The sequence below is a fragment of the Ornithorhynchus anatinus genome, chromosome 3 (genome assembly GCF_004115215.2).
Source record: "Ornithorhynchus anatinus isolate Pmale09 chromosome 3, mOrnAna1.pri.v4, whole genome shotgun sequence".
In the NCBI taxonomy this organism is placed as follows: Eukaryota; Metazoa; Chordata; class Mammalia; order Monotremata; family Ornithorhynchidae; genus Ornithorhynchus; species Ornithorhynchus anatinus.
The window spans coordinates 24,666,085-24,684,422 of NC_041730.1; the positions used below are offsets into that span (position 1 = coordinate 24,666,085).

Below are 18,338 nucleotides of genomic sequence, written 5' to 3' on the forward strand. Positions count from 1 at the left end.
TAGGGATTAAAACTGTGCTCCCCTGTGGGACATGGATTGTGTCCCACCCGATTATCCTGTATCGACTCTAGTGCTTAGTATAGTCCCTGGCACATAGTAAGTGCTTGACAAATACCATAACATATGTATTAAAGATTTCCATTTATTAGAGTGCCATATTTTAAGATTCCTAATACTACCTGAACCTTAAACTCACTTTGCCCTAAAAAGGCCTTTTTTTAAAGTAATATGTTGTTTAGATTTGCGGTGTCTGGTAATTTCTTTTCAGGGATCTCTACTGCTGAGGAAATATCCAATAGCAAGAATCCACTTAATAATTCCCGGGATTAGAACTAGCCAAGTTTTTAATTTTTAATATATTTTCTTCCATTGTATTTTTAAGAGCAACTATTTTTGTGTATCTTATTGATGGGAGCTCATTGTGGGCAGGGAATATGCCTGTTATATTGTACTCTCCCAGGTGCTTAGTATGGTGCTCTGCTCACAGGAAGCGCTCAATAAAGACAATTGACTGATTGATAGGCATTCTGAGTTACTCTTTAGGAAGGTAATCTTTCTGAAATGGTCTCACTGCTGGTCCACATTTCAGGGCAAGGGAGAAAAGGCATTTAAACTCATTCATTCAATAGTATTTATTGAGCACTTACTATGTGCAGAGCACTGTACTAAGCACTTGAAATGAACAAGTCGGCAACAGATAGAGACAGTCCCTGCCCTTTGATGGGCTTACAGTCTAATTGGGGGAGACAGACAAGAACAAAGGCAATAAATAGAGTCAAGGGGAAGAACATCTCGTAAAAACAATGGCAACTAAATAGAATCAAGTATTTATTGAGCGATTACTACGTGCAGAGCATTGTACTAAGTGGCTGGAATTTAAATGGTGACCACCTATTTGTGATCTTCAAGAGCTAGAACTGCAGGGTTACCGTTCATTTTTCTAAGTCAGGTATAAGAAGGCAGACAATGGGAATTAGGAGGGAAGGCGGAAGGAGTGCAAGGTCTCTAAAGAAGTTCCATCTGCTTGCCAGTTTTCTAAAGGGAAATCCTCAAGTCTGCTTTAGAAGATACGATGATTTAGTTTAACTAATATGGAGGTCGGTTCAGACGCTTATCCTAAAAGGCTTTCGATAGAAATGACATTCTACATATGGGCGTGACTAGAAAGCGTGGATCCCCAGAGTACTGAGGTAGGCACTGAATTGAACCTGTAATTAAAATGATTTTTCTCCTCAGATGCTGCTTTGTTTAAGAGTTTGTAAATGTCTAACACATGAAAAAGAATTACCTGCCCAACACGCTGTAACATGTCATCATTCCACCTTAAGCAGTACAGTATGAAAAAAGGCTATTTTTAGCTGTCCCACAGTTGCTATAGCAACCACCTCCTGCTCCAGCTGTACCCAATGTTTATCATTCCGGAGAAGTGGAAAGAGCAAGTTTCCTCTGTAATGTAGTTATGCACTTGCTACTTTTATGGCAATAAATACCATAGTTTGATTGTAGCTATTTGAATAGAAACAGTCCATTGCCTCGAGATGTTAGATTCTTATGGGTTGGGAATTTCTTCCATCTCAGAGGCAGAACTAAGGAAAAAGAACCAAGGCTTCTAAAGGGCTCCTGATTCACACTGGAGTTGCTTATTCTATGAAAACTAACAACAGGAAACCTAATAGTAGATAATAATAACTGTGGTATTTGTTAAGTGTTTACTATGTGCCAAGCCCTGTACTAAGCGCTGGGGTGGATACAAGAAAATAGGACCTCATGGTGGGCTCACAGTAGGAGGGAGACCAGGTACTGAACTCCATTTGACCGATGAGGAAACTGAGGAATTAACAGACAAGTTAAATGACTTGTCCAAATTCATGTAGCAGGCAAGTGGTGGAGCTGGGGTTATTAATAATAATAATAATTAGTAATAAGAAATAGTACTTGTTAAGTGCTTACTATATGCCAGGCACTGTACCAAGAACTGGGGTAGTTACAGCTGATCAGGTTGGACACAGTCCACGTCCCACATGGCGCTCATAGCTTTAATCCCCATTTTTTTGCAGATGAGGTAACTGAGGCACAGAGAAGTGACTTGCCCAAGGTCATACAGAAGACATGTGGCAGAGCTAGGATTAGAACCCAGGTCCTTCTGACTCCCAGGCCCCAGCTTAACCTAGTTCCATGTTCTTTCCACTAGGCCACACTGATTCATGCCACATAAGGTGAATGCAGGGAACACACTACAAGGAGATGGCTTACAAAGGTAAGAAAGAGATCCCAGAGATGCTCCATAATACCGTTTTACCTCTAACAAGCACTCTAATTAAAATGGAAGGGGTAGATGAGTCAGACTTTTTTCTTCCTAACCACAGATACCGAGTTTATTAATAAGTCTGTGCCTTATTCCTCATTGGTGCTTTAAACATTATGGAAAACAATACAAAGGACAAGCTTTTTGCATACCAAATGTGGCCAGGACTGAGAGCCCCCCCATTATCCTTCTCAGTAGCCCGCACACTGGCCGGGGGGGGGGGAGTTCAGCAGTGTCTTTTTTAAATTTGAAAGACAACTATAGACATGGGTCCTGGAGAGGGTTGGGGCTGGTGCTAATCTAATTCGGATTGTAATCCCAGTTGGTTAAATCACACTGGACCCTCGATTTGGCTTTTACCCTCAAATTCCAGATGAGTCTGTAGGTGGTCCACCCCAAGTGATCTAAAATCATGGCCTGATCTTTCCTCAAGGAGAGAGGAGAGGAGGGAAGTTGGACATAGTCTCTAGCCTGCACATAGAAGCAGCATGGTGTAGTGGATTCAGCGTGGGCCTGGGAGCCGGGTCATGGGTTCTAATCCCGCCGCTGTCACATGTCTGCTGTGCGACCTCGGGCATGTCACTTCACTTCTTTGGGTCTCAGTTACCTCATCTGCAAAACTGGAATTGAGACTGTGAGCCTAGTTGGGACAGGGACTGTTTCCAACCTGATTTGCTTGGATCTATCCCAGTGGTTAGTACAGTGCCTGACACAGAGTAAGCGCTTAACAAATACCATAATTATTATTAGTCCAAATTGGGTCTCACGATCTAAAGAGAGGAAGTATTTAATCCCTCTTTTGCAAAGGAGGAAACTGAGGTACAGAGAAGTTAATTCACTTTCCAAGGTCTCATAGCAGGTACATGGCAGAACCAGGATTAGAACCCAGGTTTCCTGACTCCCAGGCCATTGCTCTTTCCATAGGCCACGCTGCTTCCCAGCGCTGTTATATCAACTCCAAACCCAGCTGGTGACATTGTACTTTCAGGGGAAGGAATTCTCACCATCCTGCAGTGGGGCTTCGATAGGGATGTTTCACTTCACAGATAATGAAAGAGCAGAGTGGACAGAATTAAATACCAGCTAGGAAGCCAGAAGCAGGGGAAACTTTATTCCCCAGATGCCACCCTTTTGGGGGTAAGAATACTGGGATGAAAAAAAACCCAATGAAAAATAGTGGTTTCTTGCCCTCCTGTTGCCTGGGTCCAATCTGTACACTTCTGCTGGATAAAACTCTCACTTCTAATACCTTTGCTGGATAAAACTCTCACTTCCAATACCTTTGCTGGATAAAACTCTCACTTCCAATCTACAAGACGTTATCAATTAAATGTTTGGATGAGTATAATACAACAGAGTTGATAGACATGTTACTTGAGCTCCTTGTGGGCAAGTAACATGTCTATCAACTCTGTTGTATTGTACTACAGTCCAGAGGGGGAGTTTACTACAGTCTAGACCTCTACCTACAGTTTGGGTCAGATTTTCAAGGGGCCACAGGACCCCAGACCAGATAACCAAAAAAAGTTAAACAGGGGCAGCACCTTACTTTAGAAAGGCTGATGCAGATGTCCCTGAGTTTAACTGCACCTCATTTGGAGGAACTGCCCAAAGAGCACCTCATCAAAATTCATCAAATGCACCACTACAATATGCCCCAAACAGACAAAATGGTTAAGTTTTCTCCACCACCTGCTAAAACTTGGGGATTGAAAAGTTTTTCATCACATTTCAGGAAAGCAGATGAAACTGTAAATATGCTTGACAAGACTAAGGCGGAAAGGAGTTCAAAGGTATGGAGGGGTGCTCAGAACAAGTTATTATTTTTACTTATGTAACTGTCCCTCCTTTTTGCAACACAAAAAGGAGGATGGAGCTATTATACTGGATTCATATAAGAATTAAGTCTGACAAGAAAGGGTGCAGGAGAAAAATATAGAAGAAAAAAAGGATAAAAAGAAAGGAAAAAGAAGAGAAAGGTACTGAGGACACTTGAGACTGCTGCCCACAACAGGCAGTCAATGAATTAACTGCCCCTCCCTTCTCCTCCTCCTTGGGAGTTTTCCTGCCTTAGTAAAGAAACCTCGGTGCACAGCCCACTTTAGCAGTCTTTGCATTTTAATCTATCTTCTCTTTCTACCCCAGCCCTGGGTGGCTAATCCTGTTTACAATTAAACATTTAAAAAAAACCAAAAATAAACCCCACCCAAAACTTTATTTCCACCTAAAAAAATCAGGCTGGGGAAGTTATGTGACCAAGGCAATTAAGCAAGTGAATTCTACTGTCTGCTACAAGGTACTTTAAGAGGAAAGGAAGGCTGTTTTTCAGCTCTTGCAAACCGACTCACCCGGCGCCGCCCCTCCTCCCCCGAACCCCTCCGGGTCCTTCAGCCAGCAGCTCTCAGCCATATTATGTTTTTGTTTGCAGCTCTTCTGCTAATGAGGCCTGGCCACTCCAGCTCTATAGGCCCCTTGTGCCCCTCCACATATTATTCCTTTCTTTAATGCCCTGTTGGTTCAGATTTTACACAGACAAGGGTAAGGCTTCTTGGTGCAATCCAAATTCTGCCAGGACACTTTAAAGAGCTACAGAACGTTCTAGAGCCACCTCAAAATTCACAGTACTAATGAACCGAGGACTATGGGAGACATTCGTTTGTTTGGAAAGGCAGTCAAAATTGGCCGAGATCGGGCTTTTGAGACATTACGAGGATGGTTTTGGACCCCACTATCACACTACGCCGTAAGGCAATGTCCCCATCTTCAGTGTGCACCCAATCCCCTTAAGGAAACTCAGAAAATGGACACTCAAGCCTCTGTTGAGAAACCTCGAGCTAGTTCAGCCACAGCTGAGGGGAGAGTGCAGCTTGAAGAAGGTTATCCCCAGGAACATCCCAGGCACTCTAAAACCACCCCCTCAGAATAGCAGGTTATTGAGTTAGTGACGATGACTCAGACCGGCTTTTTAATTCTGATCTAAAGAAGTCACCGCAACACAGGAGGGGAAAATAAAAGGGGAATCGAGTGGAAAAGGCTTCCACCACCTGGTGACTCATGCCCCATCATGGTGACTCACCCCGCATTGCTTCGTCGTTCAAACATGGAAGCTGGGTTGGTTAGTCACTATAATGAATTTTTCAAAGAAAGGATTCTCCCCTATAAATAATAATGAGCTCTGCCTGTACAGTGTTTCTGTGTGAGCTCATGACTCACCTTGCCAGCATGCCGGGCAGCACCAGTCGTGTCATCTGCAAAAGAGGAAAATATAGCATAAAAGGATGTCTCAAGATGTAGACAACTGACCAAAGCGTTTTCTGAATTTGGAGGATTTATTAAAAAAAAAAAACCAATCACCCACCACCATAACTTTTATTTCTAGATGCCAAATCATTTGGCGACATCAACAGTGTGTACAGAGGAGTCAAATTGCTGTTGACAAACTGCGAATACCATTAGCGAGATTGGGTTCAAAATAGAATCTCTGCCCTAAATTACTACAGGCACAGTGATTCTTAGATAGTGGAAGCTCCCTAGCAAAAATCAGTACTTCCTATTCCTCGTTTTCATGAAAGGATTTAAGCTGGCAAGGGCAGGTCTATTACATATAGATACGACCCAAGCACTCTCAGGAAGCACTCAACTCCGGAAATTAAACATACTCTACTTGCTCTTTGACTGGATCATATGGCAGAATTTAAATGGGAAATCCAAACACGTTTCTCCCCTTGTCCCAGCAAGACGTATGCAAGCTCCAGGCACTACACATGAACGTGCATTGCGTTTATAGAGCCGTAATTCAGAGTTTATGAATTCTGAAAAAAGGGGCATTTTAAAGCATTCTGTAATCACTGATGACCATACACAACATCCTCAGCTAGTTTAGTACGAAAAGCACATTTTCTGATCGAGAAAGGGAAACCCAAAGATAAGGTGTGGGGCTCATTCACTCATTCATTCAGTCGTATTTATTGGGTGCTTACTCTGTGCAGATCGCTTTACTAAGTACTCGATAGAGTACAATATAACAGAGTTGGTAGACATGTTCCTTGCCCAAGATGAGCTTACAGTTTAGATAAGCACTTGACATTCACTCCACCTTCAGCCCCACAGCACTTATGTACATATCCATAAGTACTTATATTAATGTCTGAATTTATATTAACGAGACTTTAAGCTCGTTGTGGGCAGGGAATGTATCCACCAACTCTGTATTCTAATAATAATTATAATTATGGGATATGTCAAGTGCTTGCTGTGTGTCAAGCAGTGTTCTACATGCTGTGGTAGACAGAAGTTAATTAGGTCTGCATAACATAAGAGCTCAATAAATTCATTCAGTCATATTTATTGAGGGTTTACTGTGTGGAAAGGACTGTACTAAGCGCTTGGGAGAATACAATACAATAAACATAAATACCACTGGTTGATTGCTTTGGAGGGGAAGACACTCATTAATACATTAAATTATAGTCATGTCCATAAGAGTACAGATCTAAGTGCTGAGATGATGCAGAAGGGACAGGAAGTAAGGGAAATGAGGGTTTAGTCAGGGAAGGCCTTTTGGAGATGGGATTTTTCAATAAGGCTTTGAATGTGGGGAGTGTGTGATCTGTCATATACAGAAGAGGAAGGTGTTCCAGGACAGGGGGAGGGCGCGGACACGGACATCTACCAACCCTACTATATTGTTCCCTCCGAAGCGCCTAGAACAGTAACAGTGCTTGTCACATAGTAAGCACTCAATAAATACCATTAATTGATGGCATTTATCACCACATGAGAAGCAGCATGGCCTAGTAGAAAGAGCACAAGCCTGGGAGTCAGTTGACCTGAGTTCTACTCCAAGCTCGGCCACTTGCCTGCTGTGTGACCTTGGGCAAATCACTTTACCTGTACCTCAGTTTCCTCAACCGTAAAATGGCAATAAAGTGCCTCATTAATATTATCGTTATTATCATTGTATTAAGCGCTCACTGAGGGTCAAGTACTGTTCTAAGTGCCAGGGTAGATACAAGTTCATCAGATTAGACCCAGTCCCTGTCCCACATAGCGCTCACAGTCTCGTTTTACAGATGAGGAAACTGAGGCACAGAGAGGCACCTGTTCTTCTTTCCCCCTAGACTGTGAGTCTCTGTGGGACAGAGACTGTGTCTGACCTGATTACCTTGCATCCCCCCAGTGCTTAGTACAGTGCTTAATACAATTATTATTATTGCTTTTTACTGATTTCCACACATACATGCCAGGTTCTTCCTTTCCAATATATCTGATGGCTATTTTATAATTTTAAAACTTTTAGCAGGAAGAAGTATATCTAAAACCAAGCACATATTCCAGGTTTCATTTTAGGAAAGGATTATGCCCAAAAAGACTGATTATGATAATTGGAACTCAGGAATTCTCTAGCTCCAGTCTCAGCTCATTTTTCTAGAAAAACATAAAGGCCATGTTTCCCAACTCCTCAAGTAACTCCAGTGGTTGCCCATCCACCTCCGCATCAAACAAAAATGTTTCACCACTGGTTTTAAAGCACACAATCAACTTGTTCCCTCCTATCTCACCTCGCTCCTCTCTTACTACAACCCAGCCTACACGCTTCGCTTCTCTAATGCTGACCTTCTCACTGTAGCTCGATCTCGTCTATTTCGCCGCCGACCGCTCGCCCACATCCTGCCTCTGACCTGGAACGTCCTGCCTCTTGATATCTGATAGACAATTACTGTCCCCTCGCCCCCGCCCAAGCCTTATTGAAGGCAAGCACTCAATAAATACGACTGATTGACTGATTGCTTAAAGGGTACAGTTCCAAAGACGACACAGAAGGGAGAGGGAGTCAGGGGAAAGAAGGCTAAATGAGGGAAGGCTTCTTGGAAGAGGGAGACTTTACTAAGTCTTCGAAGGAGGGGAGAATGGTGGTCTGGTGTATGTGGAGGAGGAGGGCGTTTCAGGCCAGACGGAGGACGTGGGAAAGGGGTTGACGGCGAGACAGTAGGGATCATGGCACAGTGAGCAAGCTGGTACTACAGGAGTGAAGTGTAGAGGTTGGGCTGTAATAGGAGATCAGGGAGGTAAGGTAAGAGGATGTGTAGGGAGATTGAATGCTTTGAAGCCAATGGTAAGGAGTTTCTGTTTGACACAGAGGTGGAGGAGCAAATCATGTGTTTTCAGTCACATTTACAAGCATGAATATGATTTCACCATCAGCAACTTCTTCAAAAAGTTCTCTCTCTCCCTCTCTTTCTCTCTCTCTCCCTCCCTGCAAACAGATTTATGCTCTGAAGATGAGAGAGGAAATCAAGACATGATGAGGGCTATTTTTTTCATCTGAAAATATTAAAGAATGGTAATGCATTTTCAAGCATATCTTAGAATCTTCACAATGACCTTTTTCCAAGATGTCTGATGGAACTCCTCACATATAGTTAACAGACAATTTCCCAGCCAAGGAAATTGGAAATGTAAACTCAATATTTTGAGCACAGAATTCAAGAAACCAGATACTTTATAATTCCTCATGCAGTTACAGATGTCATCGGTAAAATAATTCTATATCCAATTCGATCAATCCATCGTAATGGATGATAAACTGTCTTCACTATTAAGGGTTACAGAAATTACTTCTATTACCTTTGGCTTGCTCAGAAGGTCAATCACACAATTGTATTTACTGAATGCTTACTGTGCATAGGGCACTACGCTGAGCATTTAGGAGAGTACAGTTTAATAGAGTTGGTCAACGTATTCCCTGCCCACAGGGAGTTTACAATCTACAGAGGGAGACAGATTAATAAAAATAAATGAATTACAGATATGTACATAAGTACTGTGGAGTTAGGGATGGGGTAAATAAAGGGAACAAATTCAAGTGCAAGGGTGGACACAGAAGGTAGTGTGAGAAGAGGAAATGAAGGCTTAGTTGGGGAAGTCCTCTTGGAGAAGATGTGCTTTTAATAAAACTTTGAAGGTGGTAAAATATTAAAAATATCTAGTTTCAAAGAATGTTCACTTACAAAGAACTAAGAACTAGTAGTGTGTGATTGGAGAGGAAATACTTCCCGGGCAGTGCCTATGACTGTCCTCATGTTCAAATTATATTTGCCTATCACTCAAGATTGTCTTGTTTTATGCCAACGAGTCACCTCCAACCCATAGCGATGCCATGGATGCATCTCTCCCAGAACGCCCCACCTTCATCTGCAATCGTTCTGGTTCTGTATCCATAGTTTTCTTTGTAAAAATACAGAAGTGGTTTACCATTTCCTCCTTCCGCGCCATGGTTTAAAGCAAAAAGCCCAGTCTTGGGAGTCACAGAACGTAGGTTCTAATCCTGCCTTTGGGACTTGTCTGCTGAGTGGCCTTGGGCAAGCCACTCAACCTCTCTGTGCCCCAGAGAACCTCATCTGTACAATGGGGGATTAAGACTGTGGGCCCCATGTGGGACAACCTGATTACCTTGTATCTACCCCAGTGCTTGGCACATAGAAAGCGCTTAACAGATACCATAATTATTATAAACAAGATAATCCACCTGAATTTTAATTTTCGGGGCTCAAAAAATGCCTCAGCTTATCTGAATATTGGTTTGTTTGATGACCTTTCTCAATGCCTCTTTGCTCACTGGAGAGTTTGCTAATTACAAATATGATTATACGGGGCAGCCTGCTCATCAACCCTTGATTTTTTACTCATCACTGGCAAATCCATACATTGAGCTAATTGGAGTAAAAACCTATAATATCACACTCCCGGTCTACAAATCTTAAACTGTGAAAGATTTAGTGCAAGGGTCAAGATCTTTCAGAGTGTTTTTCCCAGTTAATTGAATAAGCTCCAGGTGCTGGGGAGAAAAAGCAAAGTATAACTTTTTCCTAGAGGTTCAAATTTTCACAAAAGTTTTGACATTCATGTGACATTCTCCTGGTATGCAACTTATACAGTAAGGTATAAAAATATATAATGCCCCCCACACAAAGGACAGGCATTATGTACACTACTGAATGATTCTCTCAGCAGCATGAAGCAGCAGAAGCGGCGTGGCCTAGTGAAAAGAGCATGGACGTGAGAGTCGGAGGACCTGGGTTCTCATCCCAGCTCTGCCAATTACTTGCTGTGTGACCTTGGCCAAATTACTTCTGTGCCTCAGTTTCCTCAACCGTAAAATGGGGACTAAATCCTACTCCCTCCTTCATAGACTGTGAGCCCCACGTGGGAAAGGAGTGTGTTCAACTGGTAAACTTGCATCTATCCCAGCCTTTAGAAGAGTGCTTGACACTTAGTAAAAACTTAAGTACCATAGAAAAAACACTTTCAGAGAGAACACAAGATTCCCAAAATGCAAAAGTTTCTACTTCTTCCTCTCAGGCCTCTCTCCGCCACTTCAAATCTCGATCCTCAACCTATTTTTCTTTGCTACCTCATAGATATCCCCATCTACACCTGTCTATTAAATCAAAATTAATAAAGGCTAAGGGAAGAACTCTAGGAAAAAGTTAAACACAAAGCTTCATATTCTCTTGAGATTTAACAGTGCCTCTTCATCTTCATCAACTATTTATATTAGTGTTGTCAGAAACTTCCCTGAAAGAACAACATTAATTCAATTTGATTCCAAGAAGCAACCTTAACATTAGCGCAGCCTCAAATTTTTTCCATGCTGTAGGAAAAAATTTGATTTTATTTTCCCAGGTCATCCTATAATTTTACTAGGATTACCAGGTCCACCGTCTCCCGTCTCTCTAGAAAGGAAAGATTCGACTTTCTAATTGCAAAGGCCTGGATTTCCCCAAAAGGTAATCAGCGGTAGGACAAAGAGGTGTTTCCCTTTGAGCTCATCTGTTGCTTAACAAAGGCCTCCCCCTACTGGCATTGGGGAGCTGACATCCCAGCTTTCAAGAGGAAAAGGTTTCACTCCATATTTTTTAATCAATCAATCAGTGGTTTTTATTGAGCACTTATTATGTGCAGAGCACTGTACTAAGCATTTAGGAGAGTACAATACAAGAGAATTAGCAGCCATGCCCCTTGCCATTACAAGCTTACAGTCTAGAGGGGGAGACAGACATTAAGTATTTTATAATATATATATGAGAAAACCTACAGGAGACACCTTTGGGGAAAAAAACCAAATCTAGCCACTAAATGTGTAAAGCCATCAGTAAAATATCAGAAGCACAAAAATGCCTTTTCTCTTTTTATGGTATTTGTTAGGCACTTCCTATGTGCCAGGCAGTGTGCTAAGTGGTGGAGGGTAGATACAAACTAATCAGGTTGGATACAGTCAACGTCCCACATGAGGCTCACGGTCTTTAACCCCATTTACAGATGAGGTAACTGAGGCACAGAGAAGTGCCCTAGGTCACACAGCAAACAGGTGGTGGAGTCATAATTAGAACCCAGGTCCTTCTGACTCCGAGATCCATGCTCTATCCACTAGACCACACTGCTTCTCTAACACAGCCTTGCAGTTACCTATTAACTTTTATTTCAAGCCAGGGAAAAACTAAAGAACAGTGTTCTTATTCCTTTGACACTTTCTACGTTCAAATTAGGAAAAGCCAGTTGATGATAAAAATTATACAGAGGATGGTTCAGTTTTTGTACTTTTGGAGGCTCTAAGACTAAAGACAAAGTCAGTGCTTAACCAGTACCATAATTTTTAGCCTAGTTTATCTCGTTGTGAAACTCTAGTACTCTCAGACTAAAAGTTCAAGTTTCTAGACCTCTAGACTCTTAAGTTCCTTGTGCGCAGAGAACATGTCTATCAAATCTGTTATACTGTACTCTCCCAAGTGCTTAGTACAGTGTTTCACACACAGTGAGCACTCAATAAATGTCACAGAATGAAACTAATAAATATGACTGGTGAAGGTGGAAAAAAAAAAATCACACCAGGCTTGGACAAAGCAAAATCTCCATACTGCCCTCTGGCGGGATCTCGCAACATGGAAACCTTTGCGCTATATATGGCTCAGATTTTCCCTAAAAGTCCAAATAAATAATAATAATAAGCACTGTACCTCTTTCTTTCACCCTGAAAAGTAGAATCAAGTTCAACCCATCAACATCTACTCCATCACCACCATATCCTGGCCTATTTTATATATTGGTGGTTCTTGTTAAGCGCTATGTGCAAAGCACTGTTCTAAGCGCTGGGGGGATACAAGGTGATCAGGTTGTCCCACGTGGGGCACACAGTCTTCACCCCCATTTTCCAGATGAGGTAATTGAGGCCCAGAGAAGTGAAGTGACTTGCCCAAAGTCACACAGCTGACAAGCAGTGGAACCGGGATTAGAACCCATGACCTCTGACTCCCAAGCCCGGGCTCTTTCCACTGAGCTACACTGCTTCTCCTATTTTATCACCATTAATATTTACTGAACAGCTCCTGTGCACCAAGCACTGTCATAGACACTTGGGAGCACTGTCAAGAGCCCAGGCCTGGGAGTCACAGGACCCGGGTTATAATACTGATGACTCCACCATCTGACTGCTGTGTGACCTTGGGCAAGTCAGTTGATTTCTTTACACCTCAGTCCATCATCTGCAAAATAGGGATTCAATACCTCGTCTCACTTCTCCTTAGACTTTGAGTCCAACGTGGGACCTGATTATCTTGTATCTACTCCAGGAACTGGCACAGTGTAAGCATTTAAAAAACACTATCATTATTTTTACAATGAAAGAAACAGTTCCTATCTTCAAAGAGCTTACAATCCAAAAGGAGAGGCAAGCAAGTAAAACTTCCACACATAGTAAGCACAGGAGTGCAAACATACACCACTGGGGAAAAAAATAAATACTGAATGAATAACTCATCCAAAACACTGAGTGCTGAGGGTGGCTTCCTGGGATGACATGAACTGGGAGGTGGGGAGCAATTTGGAATTTTGCCTCCTGAAAGAGGGGGTGTTCTTAAGAGGGTTTTGAAAGTGGAGAGAGACACGGTCTGCCAGAGTCAACTGTTAAATTGCACAGAAGTAAAGAATGCCAGCCCAGGTGCAGCAGAAACGTAAGGAATAGTCAACCTCACCAACTAGCAGAGTGGGCAGCAAAGAGCTGACTCAGTGAAGGAAAGCCACAGGAAGGGGAGAAGCAGTGTGGTCTGGTGGATACAGCGCAACTCTGGAAGTTAGAAGGACTTGGGTGCTAATCGTGGCTCTCCCACTTGTCTGCTCTGTGACTTTGGGCAAGTCGCTTCACTTCTCTTGGCCTCAATTACCCCATCTGAAAAATGGGGATTAGGAGTGTGAGTCCCAAATGTGATATGGACTATGTCTAACCTGAATAACTTGTATTTACCCTGGTGCTTAGTACAGTGCCTGGCACATAGTGTTTAACAAATAACTATGGTTTTTCTACCTGATTTAGTGAGGATCATCTGGACAGCTCTGAATTCTCTTGAATACCAACTAAAATTAATGTTTTAAGAATGAGTACTGTACCCAAACGTTAACTAATTTAGCATTTAACCTTGATGTTCAGTAACAATGGAGATAAAACTCCAGTCAGGTCCATTTTCAGAAATTAAGACTGTTTCAATCCTATTTAACTAGGATCAATGGTACAGGGGAGAAAGTGTTATAATTTTTAATTATAGAATGCCTTTCAACCTAATTTATCCAAATGTTGTTCAAAAACACGCATAGTTTTAATACTCAATTTCATTAGTAGCATAGGATACCAGACTGGAATCAGGTTCATATCGATAGTTATTTCATATTCAAAAAAAAAGTCAGGCTGAAATATTTCTTCTATGGAAACTGAAAGTGTGGAGTTCAATCTGATTTTTGTATGCTAAGAAGTCATTTCTGGGAATGCTCATAATTAATAATATTTAATGATGGATTTTTCACATTCACCTTAATCAAGGGGTAAGTTAATTTAAATACTATGTACTTAAAACTTAAGGTGGTAAATTCGCTTTTAAATCTACAGTAAACAGAATCAGACATGTTCTTTTGCAAACTAGCTTTCACTCTCTCTGTATTTAGTGTCTTCCCCACAACACCACCCCCAACTTAGACTGTAAGCCCATCAATGAGCAGGGGCTGTCTCTATCTGTTGCCAATTTGTACATTCCAAGCGCTTAGTACAGTGCTCTGCACATAGTAAGCGCTCACTAAATACTATTAAATGAATGAACTTTGGCCACCTTCAGGTTACTGCTTTTACTTGAAAAAAAATCCGACAGCAGGTGCCAGGGAAGAATGAACCTATTTGTGCTTAAAATTTTTTTTTTATCAACAATACCAGTGTTTCTTTCAGTAAATGAAGATGGTCATTATGAATATTCAGAGAGATAGCAGACACACTTCACTTTACTGGTCCAATCACAGCACTTAGGTATTTCACCAAGTGACTAAGTAGAGAGTGATTTTCTGGAGCTAGGCTTTGAAGAAAAAGGAGTACGATGATGTCCTCTACCAATGTTTTAAAAAAAGAAAAAAAGAAAAGGCAACAGTAAAGATTTGCTTACCTTGCAAACAGAAAGGACGTTGACACTTACTAATTGATTGATCATCTGCAAGAAAAAAGGAAATAAAACTCTTTGGTGGTTTATAGATTTAGGCATGCAGTAATGCCACCTAGCCTGGCTCTTTAAGTACAATGAAAATGCACAGTACTAAAAGTTCACCCAAAAAATGGGAAGCAGGAAAAAAATGGACAGAATGTAACATGAAAGCAAAGTGGAGATTCATCATATCAAAGGGAATGGGGAAGATCAAAGACTCAATTTGTGTCCTCAATTGTTTTCTCCTAGCCACTACTATCCCTTCAAACGTACATCTTTGATGCAATATAAAAATTAGTCATAAAAAAATTACACTTCATATTTTATTTTTGGGTAATTTTTTAAAAATCATCTGCATTCCTTCATTGATACATTCCATGAAGGGAGAAAAATTACAGTAAATTAATTAGTGCATTTGTCATGCTGATTACTTAAAATTAAAATAATTGTTATTAATATTTTATGTCTACCTATTTTGATATTACTGTAGCACAAATACTTACATTATCCAAGTCTGGAATATCAAGGAAGTATTCAGGATATTCATATGAAACTCCAACATTGTTCACTGAAACAAGAGAAGAAGTTCAGATGGGTCTGCTATCCACTATATAGTGGGAAGGATAAGCATGGCAACATTTACTTCAGAAATGATTGCATAAATGCCCCCCCAAATGAAGGGGCTGCTACTAATCTGCCCTTGTTTAATGACAAAGGAACAAGTCACGCCGCTCCAATGGTTCTGGGCCAGTCAGAAGCATTGATGCTCTGGAGTCAGAGAGGCCAGCCTACACTGGGCTGGACGGGGATTTAGAACAACATGGAGAGGACACAGCCCTGGAAAAGCCAGAGGTGCCATGGTCTAGGTGCAGTCAACATTGGTTCTCCACACTCTGTCGGGGCCCGGAACAGTCCAGAAGCAGCAGCCATGCACGAAACCGTAAAGGCCAAGCACCCTGGGCAGAATCAGGATTCTGCTGCTACCTTGAGCAAGTCACCACTTCTCTGGACCTTAGTCTCCTCCTCTGTAAAATTCATTCATTCAATCGTATTTATTGAGCGCTTACTGTGTACAGAGCACAGTACATTGCATCGACCCCAGCAGTAATAATATTCATTCATTTATTCATTCAATCATACTGTGTGCACACTGTGTGCAAAGTCCTGTACTAAGTGCTTGGAAGAGTATGACGTAACAATAAACAGACACACTCCCTGCCCACAACAAACTTAGAGTCTAGAGGGGAAAACAGACATCGATGACGGTATTTGTTAAACGTTTTTATTATGTGTCAAGCACTGTTCTAAATTCTGAGGTAAATATGAGCTAATCAGGTTGGACACAGTCCCTGCCGTCCCACATGGGGCTCACAGTCTTAATTCCCATTTTACAGATGAGGGAACTAAGGCACAGAGAAGTTACAGTAGAAAAGTGCAGAGCAGGTGTTAGAACTCAGGTCTAATTCCCAGGGCTGTGCTCCATCCAGTAAGCCTTGCTGCTTCTCTGTACTTAGTACAGTACTTGGCCTAAAGTAAGCACTTAAATACTACTGTTATTATTATTATAATACCTCTCCTCTGAGGCCCAGGGTAGCTGGAGGAGACTCTTCAGCTGTTAAGGGCTGTTCCCATGGTCCCAAATCTCCAGAACTCATAATCATTGAAAATCTGTTATTTATTTTAATGTCTGTTTTCCCCTGTTCCCCTGTAGACTATAAATTCTTTCTAGTCAAAAATCCTTCTTACCAACTCTGTTGTACTGTACCTTTCCAAATGCTTAGTTCAATTGATCTAGTGTATTTATTGAGCACTTACTGCGTGCAGAGCACAGTACTAAGCACTTGGGAGAATACAGTATAAAAGAAGTCAGTATTCTGCACAAGAGTAACCACTCAATAAATATCACTGATTGACTGACAGTGACTCTTAGAATTTTGAAAAAATAGGCAGGAAAGAGTGGCTGTTCTTAAAATCTATATTTATTCATTTTTGTTGAGGGATAAGGGCACAGTGATATAACACAATACAAAAAATCACCAAATAAAAAACCCTGAGGCGGCAAAGACAACTTGACATTTGAAAAATTAAAAAGAAATGTAACATCAACTACTTGATCAGTCCCCACTTCCTATATAGAAAATGTACAGTCTATCCAATATGTATGATCTCCTCCCCAATTAAAAGGGTAACTCCTTTGACGGGTTTAATTGGCAAATATCACAAAGTACCACTATGGGTGCCTAAGAGCTGTCATTTTCTGGGGGCCAAATTTCAAACTTTATGTGGGATTCAGAAGAGAGAAGAAATTTCACAGGAAACAAAAGAGAAACGGTGCTCCCCAGTGGAAAGAGCAAGGGGCTGGTAGTCAGGGAACCTGGATTCTAAACCCGACTCTGCCACTTGCCTACTGTGTGACCTCGGGCAAGTTATTTATCTTTGCTGCGCCCATCTGTAAAATAGGGATTAAACACCATTCTCCCTCCTCAAACTGTACAGGGTCTATGTCTGAGGTGGTTGTACTGCATCCACTCAAGCACCAAGTATACTGCTGAGCACATAGTAAGCGCCTAACGAATACCACACATTTTTATCTTCATTACAATCAACACTTTAGGTGGCAGTAATAACCAGAATGTAATCTCCTGGCTCAATACGGACGAGAGAATAACTTTAGTAATTTGGGAATACAAGTAGGGAATGAAGAGAGGTGTGTAGTATAAAAAATTATTAAAAATGTGGGGCTGAAAGTTCAAAGGCATTATTTGACCTTAGTTAAGAGATATGTTGGCATAATGCCTTCTCTTTACAGTGCATCTGAAGACTCATTCATTACATGGAGATTCACCATATCAAGAAATTCCACAATTTTTCTTCACACCATTCAAATCTGTGAAATCTCTTCCTACTGCCGGCATGTAAAATTAATAGAGCAAGAACCTGTTAATCGTTTGCTCTTATAACCAATTTTTCAATGTGGTCCTTGAGATGGATATGGATAAATATCCCAACTAGAAGTAGTTGGAAATCCAAGGTCTATTTCTAGAAAAGGTTTCATACACAAATATCCTTATTAGAGCACCCTTTTCAAATTGCTCATTTTATCTGTATATGTATGTGTGTGTATGCGCATGTGCGTACATATAAATATATGAATATTCTTTTACAGAAGGTCTTGTCTTTTATAGATAGGACAAGAGCTTAGTTCTTGGTAATGTTCACTTTCTAATGGTATTTGTTAAGCACTTACTCTCAGGCACTGTACAAAGTATTGGGGTAGACACAAGCTAACCCAGTTGGATGCAGTTCACGGCCCACTTGTGGCTCACTGTTTTATTCCCCATTTTATAGATGACATAACTGAGGCACACAAAACTTAAGTAACTTGGCCAAGGTCACCCAGCAGACAAGTGGCAGGGTCAGAATTAGAACCCAGACTCATTTTCTGGTGTTGACTCCCAATCTTCTATCAAAACCAACTGCTGTGGGGATAATGATGTCACTCATAAGACTGAACTTTCTGG

The 18,338-nt window shown here is 41.3% G+C and overlaps 1 protein-coding gene and 1 long non-coding RNA gene across 4 annotated transcripts in view; one reads left to right on the forward strand and one right to left on the reverse strand.

Moving 5' to 3' along the window:
* The window catches only part of HSD17B12 (hydroxysteroid 17-beta dehydrogenase 12), a 97,556-nt gene that overhangs the window by 19,862 nt on the left and 59,356 nt on the right, over positions 1-18,338 (reverse strand). The window contains exons 5-7 of the mRNA XM_029060846.2: positions 15,321-15,385; positions 14,782-14,826; positions 5,519-5,553 (exon numbers count right to left, since the gene is read on the reverse strand). Of these exons, the coding sequence (XP_028916679.1) occupies positions 5,519-5,553; positions 14,782-14,826; positions 15,321-15,385 (145 nt within the window). The remainder of the gene's footprint in view (positions 1-5,518; positions 5,554-14,781; positions 14,827-15,320; positions 15,386-18,338) is intronic.
* On the forward strand, positions 1,018-8,656 carry LOC103166438. Of its 3 annotated transcripts, none has more exons than XR_003757906.2 (4): positions 1,018-1,190; positions 2,192-2,257; positions 4,041-4,098; positions 8,572-8,656. It is a non-coding gene; the product is annotated as an uncharacterized LOC103166438 (long non-coding RNA). The 3 variants fall into 3 exon arrangements; XR_003757907.2 differs by lacking the exon at positions 1,018-1,190 and adding an exon at positions 1,387-1,453; XR_003757908.2 differs by lacking the exon at positions 1,018-1,190 and adding an exon at positions 1,387-1,448.